Source organism: Oncorhynchus clarkii, chromosome 32, assembly GCF_045791955.1.
Source record: "Oncorhynchus clarkii lewisi isolate Uvic-CL-2024 chromosome 32, UVic_Ocla_1.0, whole genome shotgun sequence".
NCBI classification, from domain to species: domain Eukaryota; kingdom Metazoa; phylum Chordata; class Actinopteri; order Salmoniformes; family Salmonidae; genus Oncorhynchus; species Oncorhynchus clarkii.
In genome coordinates this window covers 38,406,177-38,428,646 of record NC_092178.1, presented here as the reverse complement: position 1 = coordinate 38,428,646, position 22,470 = coordinate 38,406,177, and the positions used below count along the sequence as shown (strand labels likewise).

The window sequence follows — 22,470 nt, the reverse complement described above, 5'->3', positions numbered from 1 at the left end:
TTTCCTTGATTCCTCGCATCCTCTCTCCTTACCTTCTTCTTAAAACCCCTTTCGATGAGAAGGTCAGTGGTCCCTCCCTTTTCACTTTCTCATCCAATGGGTTTTGAGGAGGCAAGGAGAGAGGGCATGAGGTATCACAGCAATACAATTTAGATTCTATCAAGGTATGAATTAGGCTTACTGTTAGAATAGTTAATGTTCTACTGCCTCCCAGTGGTCAAGGTGAAACACTGCTCAGATATTGGTCAGAAATGTGGAAAAAGTCAAGGGGTTTGAATACTTTCCGAATGCCCTGTATACACTAGAAATAGAAATGCAACATGTGTTGGTCCTGTGTTTCATGAGCTGAAATAAAAGATCCCAGAAATTGTCTATGGACAACAAAATGTTTCTCTCAAATGTTACATCCCTGTTAGTGAGCATTTCTCCTTTGCCAAGATAATCCATTCACCTGACTGGTGTGGCATATCATGAAGTTGACTAAACAACATGATCATTACTAGGCTTGAACAATTTGGGGGATATTCAGAGGTGGGAACTGTCTGTGGGAATTAACAGGAATATATGGGAATTAATGGAAATATATGCAAATGAATATTAATACCATTTAAATGTAGATGTTTTTTGCATTGGATATATTTACCATATCATATCATATGGAGACAGAAACATAAACATTTTACCTTATCATCAGTAGACATAATTGCAAATGATTAAATTCTTCCAGTAGAAAAAAAACATTTAGTTACAAATTGAACTTTAAATAAATGAGTTGACGCTTCGCATGGGATGATTTCACTGAACAACTAAATAAAGGGAATATTGAATGATCCCAATGATCCCTTGCATCTCCCAAAAACGTTTTCAACATACATCTGTAAAATGATAGTCTAGAAACTAAAGCTTTGGTTCTCTTCCTCTGAGGCTTCCATGTCTTCTCCTTGGACCTCCTCAATGTCCACCTCTTGAACATCATTCTCAACAGGGTCTTCTTTCCCCACTGATTCCGCCAAACCCTTGGCTATGGTTTCGCTAGATAGTAGGCAGGAACAGTGGGAATCTCGTTCATCCATTCATGCGCGTCACTAATTAGATGACGAGGCATTTGGCTACCTTAACAGAGTCACAATCACTCCCGCCCTTTACCCGGAATTCATTGAATTTCTTCACTTTGACAGCTCGAAGCGGGGCTCGTCTCTTTTGAACGTCAGCCATTTGACCCCCGGTTGATCCGCATGGCGGGGTGGACTCTTTTCCGGTTTACCGACTGGCCGTCAGTCGCCTACAAGCCATCTTGTGCTGCGTACTACTTACCTGGAAACGAGGTCACCAAGGACTAGCGCTACTGTATCTGGCATCCTCCAGCTGGAGAGGGCATCCGATTCCTATTGCTTGACTCTGTCCGTCACCACAAGAGACCTGAGGGTGACAAAAGAGTGGGATTATTCGACCGTGCGTCGGATGGTAGCGGCCTCTGCATTGTATGGAACTGTAACACTATGTGTGGGTTTTGCCGGTGTGAGTGATACATGTTACCGTTCCGCCCCTGCGCACCTTACCATGTGCACGTATGCATGTAGTGTACCTCCCTTTCGGCCAGCATTTTTATCCTCTCTATTCACCATGGGGGCAGTTATTACCCCCGGGTCCTCGGAACCTAAGACCCATGGTTAGTCACATGCCATCCCACTTCATGCTCTGAGAAGCGTGAAAGGGAGCTCCCATTTTAATGTGTAGAGTCCCTTACTCAGGCAAACCTGAGACCTGGTAGTACCTAACCGCTAAGCACCGACCATCGCACCGACCGTCTCCCTTTAATGCTCATTCTTTGGCGTTCGATTCAAACCTTCGCGGTTTAGCGTTACCTAAGTATAGGGACGCGCGTTTAAACGTTTCACCACAGAGGCTCTGTGATCAGACTGATGTTGCCGAAGTTCCATCAGCCGTCTCCCAGAACATAGTTCCCCCTCCTAGCCGAGCCACCATTCGGCGGTTGGCTACTCTTGTTTGCATCGTTATCGACACCTGAGAACAGGTGACCTACAAGGAGGGGTTGAAAGAGCCCTACTGGAAGGCTGCCTCCCTTACCTCCCTGCACTAACACGCCAGAGACAGTTCGACCTGCCCCTACCAGGTGTCATACAAGAAGGGACCAGAGGGGTCCTACTAGAGGCCCCCCTCACTACCTCCTCGCACTACCCTGTCAGAGATAGATCTACTCAACCCCACCAGGTGTCATACAAGAAGGGATTAGAGAGGCCCTACTAGAGGGCACCTTCCTTACCTCCTCATACTATCCTGCTAGAAGTGATTTTTTTCCCAGTCGTTGAAGTGACTCCCCTAAATATGTGACACAGAGTAGGGGTTGAAAGAGCAATGTCTGTCTTACGGCTCTGCCTTGCCGAAAGGTGATGCCAGTTTTGATAACCCGGGTTGGTTGCCCTGGAATGTTTATGGAATCGAGTTCATTACCTGGATAACCCCGCCCGACTTTCGCCAGAGCAAGATGACATATTTCACAAAAAGGTTTGAGGTTGAAATGAGAGCATCTGGGTTCTCCCCTGTCATCGCCAGGGCGATGGTGAGGGGAGACATTGAACCCCCACCTGCGCCAGTTGTCATGCATCCACCCTTTGAGCTCCGTCCATCGTCCTCGTAGATACATACTTGGTTAAGGGTCAGGCAAAACACATAGAGGGCTACTCCCTTCCAGGAACCCAGCTTCTCAGTCGGTTGCCATGTGTCCATCCCAAGCATGTCAATCAGTCGGCCTTGAGAGATTGAGCAGACAAAAACCCAGGAAGTATAACCTCCTCTACGGTTGTCAGTCATCCACCCCAAGTGTCAGTCCTTTGTACTCAGTGATTCAGATGGCAAGAACTAGTGAGGCCACTCCCTTCCAGGATCGTGGGTCCCCATAGGGTGTCATTCTTAGCCAGTGAGTTATTGTCATTATGTTGTTCAAGTCTTGTAGTGGTTGGATCAGTATGAGCGAGACTGGGCTAGGTGTCCGCAGAGTGTCCGAAGCTGGTTTCCATATCTGATGGATCCTCTTCCCCGTCAAACTGCACCTGGTCCCCCTTCCAGGTTCCAAGGCCCCAAACAGGTTCCAGCGTGCCAAGTGATCCCAAGCCCATTTCACCAACACTCCATTGGAGACATCGATGGCCACCAGCCGGTCAGAGGCTGAACTTCCCGACTCATTCTGTCAAGGTACTGAATCAGCAGGCCAGTGACTTACAGGGTAGCTCTGCCGGGAGCGAAGGCATGTCGTTGGCCGTTAGTCAAGCCCCGCATACTCTTCGGTGAGAGTGTCTGGCATTTTTTTTTAAGAGATATGGAACGGATATGCATAGGGCAGCATTGCTTTGTTAGAGCGTCTTATGCCGGGCATGAATCCAAGGTGCACTCCATCTCTAAGCCCCTCGGAGCAGCGGGGGCGAGGGTCACGTGAAGGTCTTAAAGATGTGGTTGAAGGGTAGATTTGGAGGGGAAGACCCTCCATCCAGTCCCACAGGCGTATTTAGATGGTTACCCTTTTACCGTACTTTTCACCCTTTGGTGTTAGGATTTGGACGGGCCTGATTTGCAAGGGAGGCTCAGCGCACAGAGGGAGTTGAGGTTGATGAGAGGCTTGATTGGAGAGTGGATATGTTGAAACACCGGAAGGCTGTTGCCTCCCTGTGTTTTTGTTGCTCCCTTGATGGCTAGTGCCTTGGGGGCCCGTTGCTGAGTCCACACTTGGCTTTGTATCTTGTTGAGTAGAGTGTTGATTGGAGTCTGTTGTGTCATTTTCTATGATGGGATGTGGTAGGTGTAGGTGTTGGGTTGGTCCGCAATTGCAGAGGTTTTGGGTAGTGATGGGAGCACATCGAGGATGAGAAGGTGGAGGAGGAGAGGGATGATGATGATGAGGAGTCGGCGGCGGTGGAGGAGGTGGTGGTGGCGATGTTTCTAGACGAGTGTGTAGAGGAGTCATTGCTGGTGGAGGGTTGAGGTGTGGAGGAGCTGCTCTTGGTCTGTGCTGGTGTGATGGTCTTGCTGTTGGGCGGTGGTTGGTTGATCCTGGGGGTGCTGTGTCCCTTTCGATGTTGTCTGGTGTTCGTCATTGTGGTGGAGGATCGTGGAGAAGGTAGAAGAAGCGGTGCCACGGTAGTGTTGTAGTGGTGGTCTTCTTCCTTGTGGAGGGTAGTGGTGCCTCTTGTGTCTGGGTTGAGTGGCGTCTAGTGGCTGTTGTGTTCTCTCTTCTAGCCTGCTGGGAGAGTTCTGTCACAGCATGCATGAGGAGGGCATCGTCTAGGATATCTTGATCCTCTGGAGCCAGTGCAGATGGTAGTCCGGTGGAGTGAAGAGGGTCGAAGTTCGGTCCTGCCGGTTCTTCTTCTGTTGAGAGGGGCCGTTTCAGGTCTTGGCGTGGCGAAGGAGGTCTCTCCTAAGTTGGGGTGATGTGTAGAGAGGTCTGGAGAGGTGAGTCGTCATCTGCTCAACTGCCTGGGGGGTGTGGGTGAGTGGGGGACAAATTGGCCATTGTCTCTGGTTGGCCAGTCTCCTTGAAGGTGAGGGAGGGAATTCCGCAGGCTCTCCAGAAGTGGTAGTAGTGGGGGTCTTTGAAGGAGTTCTTCTGCCCATCTGCTGCCGAGGTACCCGACCTCTGCAGTTGGTGTAATCAGAGAGGATGTGGTGGGTGTATTCTGTCTCGTTCCTGTAGTGTCTCTCCAGGATCTCATGGTTCCTTCTGAGCCATTGCGTGGTGGCGATGGTTAGTTCATTGAGGGTGTTGTTTGATGCTCTAGATGGGGTGAAGAGGGCTATTAGTTCCTTTGTCTTGGTCTGGTAGCCAGGTGATAGAGGGCCTCCGGAGAAGTGCTCGCTGGTTGCTTCCAGGTGGTGTATCGCTCTGAGGAGTCTGGAGATCAGCTTAGCTGATCTCTTGACCCTAGGGTGGAACAGGGTGAAGATCTCTCTTGGTTGCTGTTCCATAGTTCTACGGGTGTGGAGAGGGGAGATGGGCCGCTGGAATGATGTTAGGGAAGAGGAGGAGGAAATGTCCTCTAGTGTCGTGAGAGGGGTCTCGGTGCTGCTGGTGTGGAGTCCTCTGTGTAGGTGCTCCTGCTGTCTTGTCTTAGGGGAGGAGAAGTCCTGGGGACTGGTGAGTAGTCCATGGTACCCATAGTAGTAGTGGTGGCCTCTGTGGCTTGGCTGAAGCTGCTGCCGGTGTGGGACGTAGTCTCTGTTCCAGAGGTGTCGCTGTGGTGGTTTTGAGTCAGAGGTGGATCAGGTGCAGGAGCTGTTCGGTCCTGTTCTGTTGGTCTGCTCTGCCTCCCTGTATAGTGGGAGTGTCTGCTGTAGGATGTCTTGTGGTGGTATCTTCCTGTACCAAGGGGGGACCGATGACTACTACGGCCCGTGTAGTAGTTGTGGTGTCTCCGACGGGAGGTGTCTGGGCTGGGTGGGTCTCGTGGAGAGCGGTGGTGTTCTGCTGGACGGGTGTGTGTCCTCTGCTGGGTGGTGTGTTGAACGGAGGGGTAGATTGGTGTAGGAACTGTGAAAAACTGAGTTTAAATCTATTTGGCTAAGGTGTATGTAAACTTCCGACTTCAACTGTACATAACTATTTCCTTGGCTCTCTTGTAAGAGTGTATCCATTGTTTTCAGTGCCATGATGTCCTTGAGGAGCAGATTCAATGCATGAGCAGCACAGTCCATGGGTGTGATATGAGAGATGGTCTCCACTTTAGACCAAGCAGCCTTCATGTTCGCAGCATCGTCTGTTACCAGTGCAAGTACCTTCTGTGGTCCAAGGTCAATGATGACTGCCTTCAGCTCATCTGCAATGTAGAGACCGAGACTTGTGTCTGTGCTCTTGTAGAGTACTGGTTGAGGGGTGGAGATTATGTAGTTAATTATTCCTTGTCCACAAACATTCGACCACCCATCAGAGATGATTGCAATACAGTCTGCTTTCTCTATGATTTGCTTGACCTTCACTTGAACTCTGTTGAACTCTGCATCCAGCAAATTAGTAGATAAAGCATGTCTGGTTTGGTACTTGGTATTTTATTAGGATCCCCATTAGCTGTTGCAATAGCAGCAGCTACTCTTCCTGGGGTCCACACAAAACATGAAACATAATACAGAATGACATAATACAGAACATCATAAGACAAGAACAGCTCAAGGACAGAACTACATACATTTTTAAAAAGGCACACGTAGCCTACATGTCAATGCATACACACAAACTATCTAGGTCAAATAGGGGAGAGGTGTTGTGCCACGAGGTGTTGCTTTATCTGTTTTTTGAAACCAGGTTTGCTGTTTATTTGAGCAATATGAGATGGATGGAAGTTCCATGCAATAAGGGCTCTATATAATACCGTATGTTTTTTTGAATTTGACCTGAATTGTTTTATTTTTTTGGGGGGGGGGGGGACTATGAAAAGACCCCTGGTGGCATGTCTGGTGGAATAAGTGTGTGTGTCAGAGCTATGTGTAAGTTGACTATGTAAACAATTTGGGATTTTCACCACATTAATGTTTCTTCAAAAAAGAAACAAGAATGAAGTGATGCAGTCAGTCTCTCCTCAACTCTTAGCCAAGAGAGGCTGGCATGCATAGTATTTATATCAGCCCTCTGGTTACAATTAAGAGAAAACGTGCCGCTCTGTTCTGGTTGGAGGGGTGGGCTGGGCGAAGAACATTCAGAAATCTCTTCCAATACACAATGCCTGTGAGCATCAGAGGTGAACCAGTTGCATACACGGCTCGAGCAAGACATTCATCAGCATTTCTCTGACTACGTTCCTCCATTGAGTCAAAAACAACTTCTGATTCCAGGAGGACCGTGAGCTGTTGCTATAAGGTGTCTGATTCATCATTTTCATCTTGAATATAAGTAGAGGGACTTTTGTCAGAGGTTGCTTGTTGTGAGCACTGAGGGAACTTTATGCACTTGACCAAATTATTCTGCATCTTGTTGAATTCTTCACATATGATTTGGCACAGTATTTGCAAATGTACAAGCTAAAACCCACATGGTAGTAAAAACGAACTAGCAGAAATTGTTAACAAGTTAGAAATGTTTTAAACACACTTTGCTGTATGCTACTATTTATTAGTTAACAAAAAATAATGTCACATAAAATATATTCACTCACCCAGTATTATAATCAAAACTTACCAGAAAGCATGTAGTCCTTGGCTGAGACAGTGTAGTAGTGTGGGCTCAATAGCATCCCATTAGTGCGCAAGATCTTGAGAATCAACTGTACATGTGATGGAAGAATGCATTGTGCATGCAGAGGGTTGCAATCCCATTGAATTGGGGATAGTTTAACCAAAATATACCAGAAGACGTAGAATTGCCTTACGTGTATCCCAAAAAAAGGTTTACTGTTATAAGATCACTTTTTTGATGATTTTAAGCAAAATTCCCCAAATTCCCAGGCTTATCCTCCCATGGAAAATTTAACAGAACGTTTCAGACCCTTTGTAACCCTTATCATTACACAGGTGCACCTGGTACACAAATGACTGATGATTGACTGAGAGAAATTGCTGATAAAAAATATTGTGGGGGCTGTTTTGTTAGACTTCAGTGAGGCCTTTGACATTATCGATCATAGTCTGCTGCTGGAAAAACATACAATATGTGTTCTGGCTTTACACCTCCTGCTATTTTGTGGAAAAATAGTTACCTGTCTAACAGATCACAGAGAGTGTTCTTTAATAGAAACCTCTCCAACATAATCCTGGTAGAATCAGGAATTCCCCAGGGTAGCTGTTTAGGCCCCTTACTTTTCAATCTTTACTAATGACATGCCACTGCTTTGAGTAAAGCCAGTGTGTCTATGTATGTGGATGACTCAACACTATACACGACAGCTACTACAGCGACTGAAATGACTGCAACGTTATGGCTTTTTTCAGAATTTCCGCCTGACTGACATGCCCAAAGTAAACTGCCTGTTACTCAGGCCCAGAAGCCAGGATAGGCATATAATTGGTACCATTGGATAGCAAACAATACTACAGCGACTGAAATGACTGCAACACTTAAAAAACAGCTGCAGTTAGTTTTGGAATGGGTGGCAAGGAATAAGTTAGTCCTAAATATTTCAAAAACTTAAAGCATTGTGATTGGGACAAATCATTCACTAAACCCTAAACCTCAACTAAAACTTGTAATAAAAAATGTAGAAATTGAGCAAGTTGAGGTGATTAAACTGCTTGGAGTAACCCTGGAGTTGACAATGAAACTGTCATGGTCAAAACATATTGATACAACAGTAGCTACAGGCCCTATTTTTGTCACACCTGGACTACTGTTCAGTATTGGGGTCAGGTGCCACAAAGAAGGACTTAGGAAAATGATTATTGGCTCAGAAGAGGGCAGCACAGCTGGCGCTTAAAAGTACACAGGGAGCTAACATTAATGATATGCATGTCAATCTCTCATGGCTCTAAGTGGAACAGAGATTGACTTCATTACTACTTGTTTTTGTAAGAAGTGTTGACAAGCTGAATGTACCGAGCTATTTTTAACGCTTTTTTGGATACTACATTTCCCACCGTAAAACATGGAAGAGGAGGTGTTATGGTGTGGGGGGCCTATGCTGGTGACACTGTCTGTGATTTATTTAGAATTCAAGGCACACTTCACCAGAATGTTAACCAGAATGGTTTGGGCTTAGTGGGACTATCTTTGTTTTTCAACAGGATAATGACCCTACACACCTCCAGCCTCTACAATCCCCTGACCTCAACCAAATTGAGATGGTTTGGAATGAGTTGGACCGCAGAGTGAAGGAAACGCAGCCAACAAGTGCTCAGCATATGTGGGAACTCCTTCAAGACTTTTGGAAAGGCATTCCAGGTGAAGCTGGTTGAGAGAATGCCAAGAGTGTGCAAATCTTTCATAAAGGCAAAGGGTGGCTACTTTGAAGAATCTCAAATATAAAATCTGTTTTTATTTGATTAACACTTTGGTTACTACATGATTCCATGTGTTATTTCATAGTTTGATGTCTTCACTCTTATTCTACAGTCTATAAAATATTACAAATAAAGAAAAACCATGGAATGAGTAGGTGTTTCCAAACCTTTGACTGGTGCTGTACATCATTGGTCAAAACACTTGCAGTAGTCACCCCTATGCAGTTTGTAGGTTCCCCTCACAAAATAGGTTAAATTAACTGTTAAATAAAAAGTGAATGTGAAGAGTCTGTTTTGACATGAAAGTACTCAGAATATGTGACACATTTTGCAAAGGACAATGAACTGAAGCTGGTTTGACTACTACTACCACCCAAAACAATAAGGAGGACAGATTTAGCTTATTTTCAGAATTTGTATTTATTTAGAGTTAATTGTTGGTCTTTGTTTTTTATTTTTATTTTTACAAACATTCTGCCAGCAGGAGAAGTCTACATTTCGTCTGCGTCCCACTTTTGACCAAGAATCAAGTTGGTCGAAAGTAGTGCACGATATAGGGAATAGGGTGCCATTTCAGAGACAACCTACATTTCTAGAAAGCTTATCATTCATAAGAAGCACTGCTCATAATTTACAATCAAGCCCACTTTGAAATAATCCAAAATATTCCCTAAAAGCCAAAATTATCATTAGCCAATGGTGATCAATATGATTATCAGACAAGTGAATTACTGCATTCTCGCTCCTTCTCCTACACACACACGCACGCACACACGCATGCACGCACACACTGCAGAAGTTAAACATTGGAAAAACAATCAATGCACAAACGTATTAATCAAGAAGCAAGTGATAAAGGTGGCTGAAGCCGAAGCAGTATCATTCAGTTCTTAATTACAGTATTGCCTCATGTTCATGTTATCCACCTAACTAAATCTACTGTCTACTCAATTACAACAGTATTTAGTCCAGAGAAATCACTTTGGTTGGGGTTGTGATGGAGTGAGTGGGAAGATTTCACTAACAGTCAGGACTTTTTACCATTGGAGATACACAGACATAGACGTGTGAAAAGTGTTAGTACACAGTGAACCTGTTACATGAAGTATCAAAAAACATAGATCCGTCAAATTCAAATCTGGACCTCAAAGCCAGTTCCACCAGGGACACCAGGTAGGTGCAATTAATTATCAGGTAGAACGGAAACCAGCAGTAGCCCGGGACCTTGTAGGGTAAGATTTGAGTACCCCTGACCTAGATGAACACCCAGACATAACATGACTGAGAAAGAGTGTTTCTAAACTATATCTGTTCTTGCATATATATATATAAACATAGATACTGTAAATATATACAGTATATATACAGTATAGTGTGGTTAATAGTGCAAGTGTCAGAGATATGAGACATTACATAATTGCTGTGTGTGTTATTTGACAGCTCCTACTTAAGCAATTTAGTATTTCTGACAAAATAAAATGTGCAAACCCCCAAAATAATGCAGTAAAGTTAGACATTTGCATATTGGTTGCAATAAAAACAATTTTTCTCATACAAATGAAATACAAAACAACACAATCTCTGAGGTTAGTAACTTTTTGCTCCGGCCAAGTAAATAGCTTACAATTAACTTTACATTCTATGTCCAATCAATCACCTCAGATGATTGATGCGCGTTTTAAAGGCAATGTTACCGCATTTGCGGAGATCGCATTCAAGGTAAACGCTGCAGATGTTGTCACAATTGGAAATTACCTTTAAATGTCAAGCGCGCTACGCCGTGGTTTCGGATTGAATCTGGCCTAGTTATTCAGATTAGTGACACGGGGTTGGATGGTGACCCTCCTGACTGGAGTCTGGTCTGCCATCCGATTGGCCACAAGCTCCTGTAACTGCAGCGCCCCTCCGCCAATAAAACAGAAAGCCGGGCAAACGGGGCCAGAGCAATCGACAGGCCCTTCCCACAGTGGACGGAGCGAGTGGGCATCGTAGAAAGTGACGCGACCCTTCTCGAAGTCAAGGCACACCCCGAGCCTGGGAGGCAGGGGGTAGGTGAGGCCCGTAGGCGAGGAGGCGGGGATGTTCCCGTTGGAGATGGTAGGGCTGCGGCGAGGGCTGGTGCCATTGGCGGGGCAACCATGGTTGTTATGATGGTTGGGACCGTGGGGCAGGAAGATCTTGCCCATCCCCATGGTGAGGAAGGAGAAGGGGGGAGGGGAGTCCAGGGAATCCTCCGCCCCACTGTCATGACCACTGTCTGGGTCATAGCTAGAGAGAGAGAGAGAGAGAGAGAGAGAGAGATGAGTCATACATACACAACTAGGGCCTGTATTCATAAAGCATCTCAGAGTAGGAAGGCTGATCTTCATGTCCCCCTGTCCATGTAATTCTATTCATTACGCTGTAAAAGGCAAAACTGATCCTAGACCAGCACTCCTACTTTGAGATGTTTTTTGAATACAAGCCCTGATGTAGGTCAGTCTCTCCTCAACATATTTTCCCATTGACTACTTCCTGTACTCCATGCACTTTACAGCCTTAACCTCCAGCACCACTCACCGGGGACTGGCCATGTCTTGGGGAAGATGAAACCACTCCTGTAGTTTGGCCTCTAGGCCCACCCCCACCTGCGGAACAGATAGAGGCACTGAAAAGGCGCAGCAGCATACAACGGGGTCTAAAATTATTGGCACCCTTGATAAAGATTAGCAAAAAAGACAGTATAAAATAATAATACAAATACTGAGCTATATTGTATGCTCCAGAATATTTTTAAATTACATTATTTTATACTAATACAATTGCTCAGAGAAATAGATTTTGTTTAACAAGAAATATATATTTTTCTCAGTTTAAATTGTTGTTTTTGTCATCATTATTTTGACGGCAAACCCACCACTGGTGTGTGTGATAAAACAGCTCTATTTTCATTTAATCTGACCATAGCACCGGTTCCAATCAAAGTGCCAATGCCATTTAGGCAACTCCAGGCATTTACATTTGTTGGATGACGGGAAAATATAGATCTTTGGCCATGCATATACCAGTGGTGGGTTTGTCGTCGAAAAATAAGTAACGCATAATCAGAAAAGAACCCCATATCTACTGTAAAATATGGTGGAGGATCTTTGATGTTATGGGGTTATTTTGCTTCCACTGGTCCTGGGGCCCTTGTTAAGGTCAACGGCATCATGAACTTTACCAAGTACCATGACATTTTAGGAAAAAAACTGGTTGCTTCTGCCATGAGGCTGAAACTTGGCTGCAAGTTGATCTTCCAGAAAGACAATAACCCCAAGCACACATCGATATCCACAACTGGTACATTTCCACAAACTCAACATTTTTCAATGGCCATATCGTCGGACTTGAACCCCATTGAAAACCTGTGGTTTGAATTGAATAGGGCAGTCCATAAGCACAGACGAAGGATATCAATAATCCTGTACGGAGGTATGGTTTAGAATCCCTCCCAGTGTGTTCTCCAATCTCATAAAATATTTTTGGAAAAATAACTTGCATGGTGAGTTATTGAAAGGTATTGAAAATGGGGTGCCAATAATTTTGACCCGTCTTTTTGAGAAAAATACGAGTTGTTAACTATAACTCTTTCTCTGAGCAATAATAATATCATACAATAGGATTATTTTCACATTTGTTTTGCGTACAATATAGCCCAGTATTTTGTATTATTAATTTTTTGCTCATCTTTATCAAGGGTGCCAATAATTTCCGACCCCAGAGTACATTATTACCCAAGAGGTCAACATGCAAAAACACATATGATCACACATTCATTTTCATACACATTTTTGTATATAGCCTACAAAACCATACAAAATACACCACGCCATCTACAGTACAGTAAGGGCCAATCCCAAATTGCTCTTTAACTTCACTAGGGTAGGGGCATTATTTTCACCTCCGGATGAAAAGTGTGCCCAAAGTAAACCGCCTGCTACTCAGGCCCAGAAGCTAGGATAGAAAACACTAAAGTTTCCAAAACTGTTCAAATAATGTCTGTGAGTATAACAGAACTGATTTGGCAGGCAAAAACCTGAGAAAAATTCATCCGTGAAGTGGGATTTTTTATGTTTGCAGTTTTCTATTGAATGCCATTACAGTATCCATTGACTTAGGACTCAAATTGCACTTCCTATGGCTTCCACTAGATGTCAACAGTCTTTAGAAATTGTTTCAGGCTTGTATTCTGACAAATGAGGGAGTAAGACCACTCTGAATGAGTAGACACTGCAGTGTCCCAGAGCTTTTTCATGCATGTGACCGAGACCACGCCTTTCTTGTTGACCTTTAATATTGACGACGTTATTGTCCGGTTGAAATATTATCGATTATTTAGGCTAAAAACAACCTGAGAATTTATTATAAACATTGTTTGACATGTTTCTACGAACTTTACGGATACTATTTGGATTTTTCATCTGCCTGTTGTGACTGCATTTGAGCCTGTGGATTACTGAACAAAACGCGCAAACAAAACGGAGGTTTTTGGATATAAAGAGGGACTTTATCGAACAAAACAAACATTTATTGAGTAAATGGGAGTCTTGTTAGTGCAACCATATGAAGATCATCAAAGGTAAGTTATTAATTTTATTGCTCTTCCTGACTTGTGTAACTCCTCTACTTGGCTGGTAACTGTTTGTAATGATTTGTCTGCTGGGCGCTGTTCTCAGATAATCGCATGGTATGCTTTCGCCGTAAAGCCTTCTTGCAATCTGACACCATGGTTGGATTAACAAGAAGTTCATCTTTAAACCAATGTATAACACTTGTATGTTTTATGAATTTTTATAATGAGTATTTCTGTTTTTGAATTTGGTGCTCTGCAATTTCACTGGATGTTGGCCAGGTGGGATGCTACCATCCCACGTCCCCTAGTGAGGTTAAGCCCTATGCAGTAGCGGAGATCTGAGAGGATTTGATTGGCATAAGAAATATGGGTAAACGTCCACCTAGCCTATCAGAGGGCAAGGTGGAGTTATTACCAAATGGATTTCACCTGTCAAATCCTCTCAGTTCTCTACAGGTGAATAGGGCACGGGGCTTTGGGGACGATATGGGATTGGGCAAAACTCTCTTCCCAGCCATTCCACTTGCCTTGACCAAATAGGAGCCAGGCTCCACTGAGCATGCCCAGTAGTGCCTGCCCTGGGTGATGGCCACGTCGCCCACCAGCAGGTCTGCAGTCAGGTGACAGGAAGTGAGCGCTAGGTCGGCGGCCTGCAGCAGGGACAGACCGGGGACGCTCCGGGCGCAGCGCTGCTCCTTACTCACCACCAGCCGGTCGGCATGGAGACCCCAGCGAGAGTCCAGGTAAAAATTTAACACTGAGAGAGGAAGGCAGGGGAGGAGAGTGAGATGGAGGGAGGCAGGAGGAGAGGGAGATGGAGGGAGAGGGAGGGAGGGTGGAAGGAGGAGTGCATTTTTAGGAAAGAGAGAAGCGGGAAGGGGAGGGTTTTGATGGGATGGAGTAAAGAAGTGAAATAGGAGAGAGGTAGAAGATAAGGGTACAGAGGAGGTAAATACAGGGATAGACTTAGACTTAGAATCAGGGCAAGGAAAGAACTGAGAGCGTTAAGAGAGGAGGAGAGGTATGGACAACATGCAAGTCCTCTGGAATTAGGAGAGGAGACAAGGACTAATAGAAAGGGAGTCAAACTGTCCATCAACAAACTGGAAACGGATAGAAAACATTCAAAGCCAAAGGTCAATCAAAAGAGGGGATGCATCTTTCCTAAACTGGGATAATTTTGGGGATTAATATTCCTGAGGGAAATATCACAGGATAGAATACTTTACCAGGGGAGACAAGGGATACATTGACCACTCAGGACTTCTCAGACCCATTAGCATGGATCTCAACCAACCAAATTGATTTGTCAAGCCTCAGGTCTTAACAAACAGCAAACCTCATCAACACACTCTGAGATTTCATTATGGGAGAGAGGGAGAAAGAGGGTGGCTGGGAGAACAAGAGATGCATGGTATACATGTAAAAGAGGTAGAGATATGTGCAAAGCAACAAGAGGAAAAAGGAGAAAGGGTGTAGATGCTCACACTAACAGGCAGAGGTAGAAATGTGGATTGGGAGATTGGATCTAAGAGCGGAATGAGTGAGATGAGGAGAGATATGTGAAGACAAAGTGTAAAGAGGAAAGAAGCTGGGTTGGATAGAGAGATGGGATGGGTAAAGAGAGGGATGGGAGGAGAGATGGATGGTATGGGCAGAAAGAAGTATGGGAATGGGCAGAAAAAGAGAGACATTTGTCATTAAGATGATCTCCATGGATACTGTTCTGATGCATACCAGCTATACCAAGACTTATAATGAGGCCAAGTGTGTGTGTTCGTGTGTGTGTGTGCGCGTGTGTGTGTGTATAGTGTGTGTGCGCCTTTAGAACAGTGTATAGACCTCACCTGGTGCTGGCGGGGTGTGTAGGTACACCTCCTCACTGTACTCCCCGAAGCCGGCCTTGTTGCAGCCTCTCACCCTCAACACATACACACTGTCCATCTCCAACCTGTCAATCACAGCACTGGTCCCGCCCACTTCCTCCAGCCGCTGCCAGCCCCAGCGGGCCGCAGCCAATCGTCCTTGGATACCACCTCTGGCCCCGCCTCCTGGCACCACCCCACGGCGACGAAACTCAACAGAGAAGTGCCAGGCGGGAGCGGATTCCTGAGGCAGCCGCCAACACAGAAAAAGCTGGTCATAGGCCAGGGTCTTTTGGGTGTCAATGACAGGGGCCAGAGGGGCTGATGGGAGAAAACATTACAGCTGTCAGTCAGATGTTAGATTCACAAACATACAATTCTCTCTGGCTTGATTATACTGTATATGCAATACTACCAGATGTTCATTACAGTTTGTAGGGAAGCCTAGTGGTTAGAGCGTTGGACTAGAAACTGGAAGATTGCAAGTTCAAACCCCCGAGCTGACAAGGTACAAATCTGTCATTCTGCCCCTGAACAGTCAGTTAACCCCCTGTTCCTAGGCCGTCATTGAAAAAAAGAATTTGTTCTTAACCGACTTGCCTAGCTAAATAAAGGTAAAATAAATAAATAAACAGTTTGTAAACAAATCAAATCAAACTTTAGTTGTCACATGCACCCGAATACGTAGACCTTACCGTGAAATACATAGTTGAAGACGCAGTAATATGACATAATTAAAGGTAGACTCAGCGAGATGACGTTGCCTTAACCCTCTCTGGCTGACTCTATCCTCCTTCACCTTCATATCCCCCTCTGTTATCCTCCTCTCTCTCTGGCTGACTCCATCCCTCCATGCCCCCCTAGACCCCACCTTCATCTTCCTCTCCTCTCTCTCTGGCTGACTATCCCTCTATGCCTCCCCAGCCACCTCCTCTTATCCTCTCTCTTGTGGACTCTATCCCGCTACCCTTCCCTAGCCCCAGGTCCCCTCCTTTATCTTTTTCTCCTCCTCTGTCTCACCCTGGATGAACTGCAGGTCTGTGAGGAGTTTAAGCTCTTTGGAGACATCCAGCTGGAAGTGTCTGAAGGAGGGATCAGCGGCCAGAGAGAAACACTGCAGCCCCTCGATGGACGTGGATAACCTTGGAGAGAGCGTGGAGGGGGGGAGATGGAGAGAGGGGAGGGAGAAAGAAAGGGAGATACATTTAGATGAATTGTTTGGGAGTAGACGAGACATACAACAAGTTGGGGGAGGGAGTCAATTTTATCATTGGGTAATACACACAGAGATAGGCAGTATTTCTGTAACATGTACACTACCAGTCAAAAGTTTTAGAACACCTACTCATTCAAAGGTTTTTCTTTATTTCTACTATTTTCTACATTGTAGAAGAGTTTGCAAATCTGTCATCAAATCTGGCTATTGGAAGAATGTCAAATATGAAATATATTTTGACTTGTTTAATACTCAGAACACCAAACAAAAACGACATAACGACCTTCACGTTCTGCCGGCTTCACAGAGCTAACAAAAAACAAGATCCCACAACATAGATGGGAAAACAGGCTACCTAAGTTTGATTCCCAATCAGAGACAACGATAGAAAAAAAGGAATACAAAACATAGAATGCCCACCCCACATCACACCCTGACCTCACCAAATAGAGAAATAAAACGTCTCTCTGAGGTCAGGGTGTGACAAGTACATATGCAGAGGGTTAGGCAAATTAACGTAGCAGGTTAGGAGAATTAGGCTAAGCTGTATCCCATCAAGACATGATCCCCAAAAAAGGCCAATAATAATACCCAGTGTGCTTTGCAGTTCATTTTGGAATGTTCATTTTCACATACAGTGACTTATTTCACATTTTGTTGTGTTACAGCCTGAATTCAAAATAGATTAAATAAAACATTTTCTCACCCAGCTACACACAATACCCCATAACGACAAAATGAAAACATGTTCACATTTTTGGGGGCAAATTTATTGAAAACTAAATACAGAAATATTAAATGTAGATAAGTATTCACACCCCTGAATCACTTTTGGCAGTGATTACAGCAGTGAATCTTTATGGGTAAGTCTCTAAGAGCTTTGCACACCTGGATTGTACAATATTTGACCATTATTCTTTTTTACATTCTTCAAGCTCTGTCAAGTTGATTGTTGACCATTGTTAGACAGCCATTTCCAAGTCTTGCGATAGATTCTCAAACCGATTTTAGTCAAAACTGTAACTCGGCCACTCAGAAACATTCAGTGTCATCTTGGTAAGCAACTCAGTGTAGATTTGGCCTTGTGTTTCAGGTTTTTGTCCTGAATAAAGGTGAATTTGTCTTCCAGTGCCTGTAGGAAAGCAGACTGAACCAGGTTTTCTTCTTGGATTTTGCTTGTGTGTACCTCTATTCTATTTATTTTCTATCCTAAAAACCTCCCTAGTCCTTGCAGATTACAAGCATACCATAACATGATGCAGTCACCACCATTCTTCAAAAAATATGAAGAGTGGTACTCAGTTATGTGTTGTTGGATTTGCCCCAACGCTTTGTATTCAGGACAAAAAGTAAATTTCTTTGCCACATTTTTTGCAGTATTATTTAAGTGCCTTGTTGCAAACAGGATGCATGTTTTTGTATTTTTATTCTGTACAGGCTTCCTTATTTTCAGTCTGGAGTAAATACAATGTTGTTGATCCATCCTAAGTTTTCTCATATCACAACCATTAAACTCTGTAACTCTTTTAATATCACCTTTGGCCTCATGGTAAAATCCCTGAGCAGTTTCCTTCCTCTTTGGCAACTGAGATAGGAAGGACGCCTCTATCTTTGTAGTGACTGGGTTTATTGATACACCATCCAAAGTCGAATTAACAACTTCACCATGCTCAAAGGGATATTCAGCATCTGCTTTTTTAAACTTTTTTTTTTTACACATCTAGCAATCAGTCTCCTTCTTTGCGAAGCTTTGAAAAACCTCCCTGGTCTTTGTGGTTGAATCAGTGTTTGAAATTCACTACTCGATTGAGGGTCCTTACAGGTTTGAAACTAACTGTATGTTTGGGGTACAGAGATGGGGGTAGTTATTAAAAAATCAGGTTAACCACTATTATTGAACATGGAATGAGTCCATGCAACTTATTATGCAAATTGTTAAGCACATTTTTACTTCTGAACTTATTTAGGCTTTCCAAAACAAAGGGGTTGAATACTTGTTGACTGAAGACATTTCAGCTTTTCATTTTTTATGAATTTCTAAAAACATAATTCCACCGTGAAATCATGGAGTATTTGTGTGTAGATCGGAAGGGACTGTACATGTTTCATGCCACGGATCCATTGTCAGTCAGACAAACTATCATTGGAAACAGTGAACACCGGTTGGAGCACAACTAAACTCAGCAAAAAAAGAAACATTCCTTTTTCAGGAGCCTGTCTTTCAAAGATAATTAATAAAAACCCAAATAACTTCACAGATCTTCATTGTAAAGGGTTTCAACACTGTTTCCCATGCCTGTTCAATGAACCATAAACAATTAATGAACATGCACCTGTGGAAAGGTTGTTAAGACACTAACAGCTTTTCAATTAAGGTCACAGTTATGAAAAGTTAGGACACTAAAGAGGTCTTTCTACTGACTCTGAAAAATGAAAAACACCAAAAGAAAGATGCCAAGGGTCCCTGCTCATCTGCGTGTGTCACACCGGGACCTGAGTATTCTTTGTTTTCTTTATATATTTTGGTTAGGTCAGGGTGTGACATGGGGTGTTGTAGGTTTATGGGGTTGTTTATCATCTAGGTGTTTATGTGTGTCTATGGTTGCCTAGATTGGTTCTCAATTAGAGACAGCTGTTTATCGTTGTCTCTGATTGGGAACCATATTTAGGCAGCCATCTTCTTTGGGTATTTCGTGGTTATTGTCGATGTCTAGTTGCCTGTGTCTGAACGTTTGTAGTATAGCTTCACGTTCGTTTTGATATTTTGTTTGTTTGTTTGTTTAGTGTACTTCGTGTTTGTTTTCATCTATCATTAAAAGGGTGTATTCACATCACGCTGCTCTTTGGTCTCCTCACTAGGACGTTCGTGACAGCGTGAACGTGCCTTAGGCATGCTGCAAGGGGGCATGAGGACTGCAGATGTGGCCAAGGCAATGAATTGCAATGTCTGTACTGTGAGACGCCTAAGACAGCGCTACAGGGAGACAAGACGGACAGCTGACCTCCCTTGCAGTGGCAGACCACTTGTAACAACACCTGCCCCTTGATCGGTACATCAGAACATCACACCTGTGGGACAGGTACAGGATGGCAACAACAACTGCACGAGTTACACCAGGAACACACAATCCCTCCATCAGTGCTCAGACTGTCCGCAATAGGCTGAGAGAGGCTGGACTGAGGGCTTGTAGGTCTTCACCAGACATCACCGGCAACAACGTCGCTGGGCCAGACAGGACTGGCAAAAAGTGCTCTTCACTGACGAGTCGCGGATTTGTTTCACCAGCGGTGATGATCGGATTCGCGTTTATCGTCGAAGGAATGAGTGTTACACCGAGGCCTGTACTCTGGAGCGGGATCGATTTGGAGTTGGAGGGACCATTATGGTCTGGCGCGGTGTGTCACAGCATCATCGGACTGAGCTTGTTGTCATCGCAGGCAATCTCAACGCTGTGCATTACAGGGAAGACATCCTCCTCCCTCATGTGGTACCCTTCTTGCAGGCTCATCCTGACATGACCCTCCAGCATGACAATGCCACCAGCCGTACTGCTTGTTCTATGCGTGATTTCCTGCAAGACAGGAATGTCAGTGTTCTGCCATGGCCAGCGAAGAGCCCAGATCTCAATCCCATTGAGCACGTCTCGGACCTGTTGGATTGGAGGGTGAGGACTAGGGCCATTCCCACCAGAAATGTCTGTGAACTTGCAGGGGCCTTGGTGGAAGAGTGGGGTAACATCTCACAGCAAGAACTGGCAAATCTGGTGCAGTCCATGAGGAGGAGATGCACTGCAGTACTTAATGCAGCTGGTGGCCACACCAGATACTGACTGTTACTTTTGATATTGACCCCTCTTTTGTTCAGGTACACATTATTTCATTTCTGTTAGTCACATGTCTGTGGAACTTGTTAAGTGTATGTCTCAGGTGTTGAACCTTGTTATGTTCATACAAATATTTACACATGTTAAGTTTGCTGAAAATATATACGCAGTTGACAGTGAGAGGACGTTTCTTTTTTTGCTGAGTTTAACAAAGAACAACATCACTAAAACCACGCCATGTTATTTTGATCTAACAGGTATAATGGTTCCCTCTTGGGTCATTTGTTATTTTTCTGGTGATGTGGGATGAGCAACGAAAACACACAGAAAAAGGAAAGAAGCATAGACAATAGACATTGATAGAAGGAGTGGGAGTAGAAATGGAACAATAACAACAGAGAAACAAACAAACAAAGGAACAGAAAAATGAACAAACAACAAAACTGGGGAGTTAAAGAGTCCTGGGTATGCGTCCCTAATAGCACACTATTCCCTACAGTGCTTTTGACCAGAACCCTATGTGGAATAGGGTGTTATTTGTATAACAATAGGGTGCTATTGTTTAAGTTGCCACGCTGTCTGCTGTCCAGCCAGTCAGACCTATTGTGTGTACCTGCTGTGTGTCTGGCGCGCTGCCTGGACGAAGCAGGGCGGGTCCGTCTCCTTCAGCAGCTCCTGGGACAACGCCATGAGGCCTGCATGCTCCAGCAGGCTCCGCCTCTCCGCCACCTGGCCCGCCAACGCCTCACCCCGCTTCTGTCTCGCCCTCTCCAGGGCCTCGGTCAATGAGGCGTGGCGCTCTGCGAGGAGGGCAGTCAGGTCCCTCACGCTCTGGGACAGCTGCTCCCGTGCCGCTACGCTGTTGGCCTGGGGACAGACAGCAACACACAGGGAGGTTAGGACCATAGAGATATACTGTATATGAATCTATATTATTCTAGAGTTGTGTTCTATTTCATTCTGTGATTAACACAGTCAGACAGCAACACACAGAGAGGTTAGGTGGACCACAGAGATTATGTATTACACAGCAACACACAAGTTAGGACCATAGAGCAAGATATTTCATATACAGAATACAGTAGCATATGATGTTTACTTACTGTGGTAAACAGTGTTGTCCATCGTGGTGTGGTCAGTAGGATCAATGATCCTAATTTGCCTAAATATTCTGAAATAACTTGAAATGGCCATGGTCTAATTGACTCAACAACCAAAAACACATGTCGAAGTTGAACTTTCTTCACAAACCAGAAAATCTATAGTTATTGCTGGTTCTTTATCAAAGTTAGCTGCTTTATAGTATACTCCTCTGGTGGGGTATTTCTGGAGCTCTGCAGACTGCAGTATTATTTAGTCACCTCTGTCTGAGTGATGGCACTCTCCAGCTGTGTGATCTGGCCCAGCACCGTCTCTTGGTTGGCCAGAACGTAGTTCATCTCCTTGGTAATCTTGTCCTGACAAATAAACAGTGACAACAAACAAAGAGTTTAACACCCAGACCAGACTTAAATCCTAATGCACAACAGTAGCTCTTAATTGCACTACATTTTAACTGTACTCATCTCTTACACACTGGATGATCTAAACCCACAGTTCAATGGCTACTCTTACCCCTTTCCTGTCATGCACTGTACTACTAGACTAACCACCAACCATTGAGGGCCAATCTCCATTGCATGTGATATCCACTAATGCCACTGAGTATAACAACTATTGCCATTTAGCAGATACTTTTATGCAAAGCAGCTAAAAGGTATTACATACATTATTCAGTATATTGTACAGTATAAGGCCAATGCAGGAATCATGCTATAACCAATTAAGCTATTGCACCCAGATGCCCACCTTGAGAGTCTGGTAGGCCTGGGCGACTGGTGCCACTTTGTGCCCGGCGTGTACGCGGCGCAGCTTGCAGAGCGGGCACAGCAACCGCTGGCACGTCCTACAGTAGAAGTGCAGACGCTCCTGGTCATGCTCAGGACACGACAGAACCTTGAGGAGTAGAGGCAAGAGGGATGAGAGAGAGGAGAGAAG

The 22,470-nt window shown here is 44.5% G+C and overlaps 1 protein-coding gene across 1 annotated transcript in view; it reads right to left on the bottom strand.

Annotated features, from left to right (window-relative positions):
- Positions 1-10,542: 10,542 nt before the first annotated feature.
- The window catches only part of LOC139392318 (tripartite motif-containing protein 46-like), a 28,512-nt gene continuing 16,584 nt past the window's right edge, over positions 10,543-22,470 (bottom strand). The window contains exons 5-12 of the mRNA XM_071140219.1: positions 22,282-22,428; positions 21,795-21,890; positions 21,047-21,300; positions 16,414-16,535; positions 15,376-15,714; positions 14,056-14,285; positions 11,494-11,561; positions 10,543-11,202 (exon numbers count right to left, since the gene is read on the bottom strand). Of these exons, the coding sequence (XP_070996320.1) occupies positions 10,737-11,202; positions 11,494-11,561; positions 14,056-14,285; positions 15,376-15,714; positions 16,414-16,535; positions 21,047-21,300; positions 21,795-21,890; positions 22,282-22,428 (1,722 nt within the window). The 3' untranslated portion in view covers positions 10,543-10,736. The remainder of the gene's footprint in view (positions 11,203-11,493; positions 11,562-14,055; positions 14,286-15,375; positions 15,715-16,413; positions 16,536-21,046; positions 21,301-21,794; positions 21,891-22,281; positions 22,429-22,470) is intronic.